We start from the raw sequence: 6,000 nt of genomic DNA on the forward strand, positions 1-6,000 counted from the left end.
AAAAACTTTGACCAAGAACATTGAAACTGTGTAATAAAACAGCATATACAAAAGAGCAACCCGGGAGTTATGCCCGAAAGCTTTGCTGCTCTTTTCTATATGCTGTTTATGCTGTTTTATTAAACACAGTTTTAACGTTCTTGGTCGAAGTTTTTATAAGAACAGAGAATAGGCAAGAGGGGGCTGGAATTTACTAGAAAAAGCTGACAAAGGAACCAAGGTATTGGGATCAAATTTAGAGAGGAAAAGCTTAATAGAATGGGAAGAAGCCAAGAAGACATTTCACTTGCAGGCCAGAGATTGCCATCTCTTTCAGGGATTGATGTCAGGGTATAGACAAAGAGAAAGGGATAGGGGAATCCTAAATGAAAGACCTGCACAGGTTGTTTTTTAATTGAATCTGGAACAGAAGCTGCTGTTAAAAAAGGATAATTAATAGAGCATATCAAATATTACACAGTAATTATAGAAATCAATCAGAGGAGGTCAGAAAAGATTGGGAAGAGAGCTTAGATAAGCAATTCATAAAGAAACATTGGGAGGAAATATGTATGGCTCCCAAATATGCAACAAAGTCTAAAAGATTTAGGATTTTTGCCTGGTACTGTTTCCATAGATATTTTTATATCCCAAGCAGAAACAAACAAAAAAAAATCCTCAGGTAAATGGCAAATGTTGAAGGTATAATGGGAAAGAAAGAGGTACCTGGGAGCATATATTCTTGGTGTGTATAGTGTAATGAGTTGACAGACTTTAAAAATTCTCTATAGAGTATTCTGTCAGGAATACTGGCCGAGCATATGAGTGTAACTGAGGAAATGATTTTTTGAGCCGGGGTACAGGATCTGAATTCCTCAACATAGTAAGGCCTTAAGTTTAATTCTAGTGGCTGCCAAAAAGAAATTACTATAAAATGGAAATCAAAGTTTAAACCAATTATAGTTGAAGTAGTGAATATTGTGACAGAGATAAAAGAACAGGAAGTGGGAACTTTAGAAAATGGTAGGAGTAAATTACATAAGAAAAAATGGAAATTGTGGGAACAGTATATGCAGAAAAATGTTTTGGAAGAGGAATGAGGTTTTAGATAAGCCAGGAATTGAACAATTTATGTAATGTTGCCTTGATTATAAGGTATAAAACAATATATGGAATGTATAATGTTTTTAAATGTGAACTTGTTAACATGGTTTGATTGTGTTTATATAAATGTAAGTTTGCCTGTGTCACAAGTGATAATTCACTAAAGGTTTTCAAAAAATGATGCGTCTGATGTATAGTCCTTCTACCAAAATGAGCAACTTTGTTATAAGCTATTCTGCTGGTAACATGTTAAGATTATGTTGCATCAAGTTGAAAAATAACTTGAAAAGGAACTTGTGATGTTGCATTGTTTGGGCAAATGACAATCCTGTTTTTTTGATAAAGATGCATTTCAATCCTATATAACACCTTCTGTAGCTGGATTATCTTTGGTATAGGAGGTGTGATGTGTTTGTAAAAGGATAAATCAGCTCTAGATTAGCCACCATCTACTCTAGTGTTTCAAGAGTCCACATTTTGTATTAACAATGATTTGTTTCAATTACTGGGTGACCGTCTTAAGTGCAAATGGAATGACTGAAAGTTGTTAATTACTAAAAGTAATGTAGACTTAGAAATGTATTAAAAGTGGAAAGCAGTGCTCATATACTTCATTTAACTTGCATATCTGCACCGTTTGCAATTAATGATGTTCCTTTTTTGGTAGGTATTCTAAAAAATAAAATTACTTACCCACCACCTCTAACTGACAAGAATATGAAGAACAGATTGCGGGAAAAAATGTGTGATTACAATCAAACAGTTTCCTCAAGGACTTCCTCTCTGTGCTCCAGTGATGGGGTCCACTCTACAAAAGGTGTTTTAATAAAAACTCCAAGGAGGCAGTCATCACAGGATCAATTTAATGGGCTTAGCATGAATGTCCGAACTGGAACCGTCAATGGAGACACTTCTGATTCTGAGTAAGTGTTTTCCTGTGTGTGTTTGCTCATAACACTGATATCTGTCTTAATTTATTTGAAATTGTGAGCTTACACAAGGCAAGAGACGACCAGCACTGAGTGGATAGAAAGACTGAAATTATTGCAATAGATTTGATTCCTGAGAACGGAACTATTAGACTAAAAGTCTAACTTACAATATGCATTTTCACAAACCTGTATTAACAGTGTGCAGCAGGTAACACATTGCCCATTAGTTAGAAACAGACAAATCAGATAGTGTTCTTTCATAGAGGCTAGTGAATTCCATAATAACAAACACAAACACATTAATGTAGAATATTTTGGTAAACAATTTTATCATGTAATACCAGTTCTTGTAACTCAGAAAGCAAAGGACAAATTCAGATTTAGGAAACTGTGTTTGCATATATGTAATATTAAAGTGGGGAGGTGGCCTTTCCATGCCCCTGAATGGAACATCTGAAACCTTGGCATGAGCAACAGATGAGTTAAGACATTATGTTCACAGTGTGTGTGTACTTAAGTGTCAGTGTTCATACTACCATGGTTAAGCTCTTGCACCTAACATATACAGAAGTTAACATAAACAAGTACTTTTAATTGTCTTGTTAAATCCTGCATCTCTAATGGGTGTAAACTAATGTTTTAAAATGTTTGTTGCAAGGTGCATGGTTTTATTTGCATGGGTGCTGCATTTACTATATGTTTAATCTGAATGTCATGTTGTGTGTACTTACTGAACCTAACCCTGCATGTTAACCCCCTCCCCTCTTTCATTAACAGAGGAAGTAATGAAACTTCAATCTGATTCACCAGGAAATGAAGGCTACTACACTCCTAGGACTTCCTGAGTTGATATAATTTCCTTTTTCAAAGCTGCTGGGACACTGGGCGAAGAAGCATCTTTTCTGATGTACATTTAGCAGACACCCAACTGATGACAAAGGAAAACAGTGCTCTCATCTGGTGAAAAGCTGCCTTTGAGAAAGGGAGTTTATGAAACACTGTTAATATTTAACAGGTTGCACGAAAGATGCCATAGTACAAGAGGAGATAAGAGCATTTTTTCAGCAACTAGGGGCAGTTGGACACCCAAATTACAGTGGGGTTATTTGAATTGACTGAGGTGCAGAGCATCGCTGTACTTTTTTTTCTGATAGCCAGCCTTATGAAGGCAAAAACAGCAAAAATGGCAAAGATAATGTACTTGTGTACTCTCAGATAAAAGAGCTGGCAGCCATAAGAAAGCACTGAAAACTGATGGACAACTTTACATGACTGTGGTATTTTGCCTTCTAAACTGCAAGACATTGAATTAGAAACCCCAAGTGCCCTTCAATTGTTTCACTTACATTTTGGGATCAATTGTCTTAAATGGACTATTTTTTTGTACATGGACTTTTGTAGATATTTTTATATATTTTGTATGTTGACTTCTAAAAGGAAAACTGATATGTACATTTTAAATTTGCATTGATTTTATTAGTTAATGGAAGGTCTACGAAGGGATCTTCTGAGTTTTTATATAAGAAGATTGCACATTTGTACTTGAAATTGATGTTTGTCACTGATCCATTAAAACTATGTTGTTGTAAGATCAGAATTCTAAACCACTACGCAGATGTTTCATTGAAGGCCTTTTTATAGGAAACAAAGACTAAACCAAGAGACGTACTTTTATTCTGTTTTAGTGCTGCAGCGAGACTGAGAAATTGTTTAACAGAAATGGTGCCCCTCTTTCCTTGCGCAGTAGCTGTATGCATAGAACCATAGTTTGCTTCAACTATTTTTGTATTTTGTTTTCTTTTCATGCTCTTTCTTCAAACAAATTAAATGAGTGCAGCCTTGCATCAGTTATTGAGGCCCCTCAAAGTATTTTTAATTAAAAGTTAAAATAACTTCCCATGCAGGTGGGCATAGCATAGAGATACACATTTCCTTATATGTGGCTTCTTGCTGATAATCTGTTAAGAAATTCTTAAGAGATCCAAATATTCTCCCCCTCTCGTCCACTGTAAGATCAGGTGTAAAACTGAGTATGTAAGACTTTAGCAAAAACAAAAAAAATAATTTGAACTTTTTAAAATATGGTATACAGCTAAGTGTCAACTGATTTTGTTCTCTTCTGGGACATAACGTTCTTACCACAGGAATTATACATGTTCTTGTCTGCTGCTTAACAGCATGATACTACTTAAGTCCTTTATACCCTCTTGCTTCACCAGATTCAGAAAATTTATGAATTGCTAAAAAAAGATCCTGATACTTCTGATTTGCATTCTGCCAAATGACTTCTTGTGTAGAACCAGTGTTATTTCTTTGGTATGTCTTTAAGTGAAAGGGGGGTTACTGTTTCTTTTAAATTACAAAGCTCTTGACAGGATAGTGAAGTAAACCACTTATTCTGTTGTCTTAGTGCCTGGGCACTGTTAAGCAATATTACTGTAATACTTGTTAAATATTCTGGAAATGTATTAAAATAATTGACATTTGTATATTTTGGCGCATGCAATGTACTGTTTTTTTTACATTTAAGCCATCAGTGTCATAATGAATGGAGTGTTTGAAAGACAGTATGCCCAAGGACATTGGAAAAAAGACTCCGAAGGGCTTTACCAGAGATATATATATATTTATTATGTTCAGAACACTGGAAAAAGCAGCACACCGATGAAAAATGTATAATAAATTAATTTTTAAATGTTAATGTCCAAACATTCAACTTACTTGTTGCAGAGGGATGTATGTGTGTTGTGCATGTTAAAAGTGACTGAAATGTTTACTTTCTTCTTACCTGTTTTTTCTAAAACAACAAATATGTTGATTTACTGCATTATGCATACACAAAAATTACTTGGATGGTTATATTCAGATGTTGTGTATGCAAATAATTGCTACAGTTGTGTACCACATGCTGTATAGAGGATTACTAGAATTCTGTATATTGTGAGTATTGCAACCGGTAGCCATCAATCTTTGGCCAGATATTTTCATCTGCTGGATATCCCCATTGGTATATAGTTACAGTCATATGCCATGACCCTTAGAGGATGACTCCGTTATAAAAGAGCATTGCACATTCATCAGTTGATTTTTGCTGAGATAACTAAGCTGCTCTGCTATTTAGCTTCTGCATTTTATCAGTCACTTCAGGCTTGCGGTTTCAGCTTTGTAATTTCCTTTTATTCTGCTAAAGTAAAAGTTCCAGTGGCTTGTATGTCCCCCCTACATGCACCCAGGCTGTTGTGAACTACAGCTCCTAACTGAAGAAAATAGCAGCATGGGCTTCAGAGGGTTGATGGTTGGCTCCTGTCTTTCTTTTCTGGGCAGAAAAAGTTCCCTTACCTTCCACACATTTTGCTTTTTTCATAAAAAGTTAACAGGCCTACCTCGTTTGCTTATGTTTACTGTTTTATTGGCTCTGTCTTGTCTAGCAAGATATTTTTATCAGGAACTGTTTGTTCTTTCTTAGACACTGTTTTATGGGAAAAAAGTGTGCTGTATTTTATGCTAGTTTGTTGTTTGTAGAGAAACTGTTGGGTTTTTAGGGAATTACATGTGCATTTGATACTTGTGTACACTTAGGTGACAACTTACTTACTGACTTCTTCCAGCAGTATTGACCAGTATTCAGGCTTCTTTCTCAGCTGTGACATGGGACAGCTTTACCAGTTCTTTGGATACTTCACACACTGGACTGAAGAAGAAACCACGTATGGAGCTGGGTGACTCTGCAGTGGTAGTTTCTTGTTTCACAGACCACTTACTTTTCCCTCTGCATCCCACTGGTGTACTCTCTTCAGCCACAATGGACCAAGGATCCGCCATGTCCTCAGTGCCCACTTGTGACCATAGCAAGCAAGGTAGAAAGTCTTTTTTTAAAACAATTTTTTATTTATTATAACAAGACAAACTTTTTACAATACATACAGAAAAAATACAAATATAATGAAACACTGATATAATCAGTAAACAAATAAATGAGTTCTAA

General features: G+C 35.5%; 1 protein-coding gene across 1 annotated transcript in view; it reads left to right on the top strand.

Annotated features, from left to right (window-relative positions):
* Nucleotides 1-4,716, top strand: part of CELSR1 (cadherin EGF LAG seven-pass G-type receptor 1) — a 2,549,932-nt gene extending 2,545,216 nt beyond the window's left edge. Inside the window, exons 34-35 of the mRNA XM_044088384.1 lie at nucleotides 1,751-2,006; nucleotides 2,793-4,716. Coding sequence (XP_043944319.1) covers nucleotides 1,751-2,006; nucleotides 2,793-2,817 — 281 coding nt within the window. The 3' untranslated portion in view covers nucleotides 2,818-4,716. The remainder of the gene's footprint in view (nucleotides 1-1,750; nucleotides 2,007-2,792) is intronic.
* Nucleotides 4,717-6,000: the final 1,284 nt, after the last annotated feature.

This window comes from Protopterus annectens, chromosome 11.part0 (assembly GCF_019279795.1).
Source record: "Protopterus annectens isolate FY-2018-M chromosome 11.part0, PAN1.0, whole genome shotgun sequence".
Taxonomy (NCBI): domain Eukaryota; kingdom Metazoa; phylum Chordata; order Ceratodontiformes; family Protopteridae; genus Protopterus; species Protopterus annectens.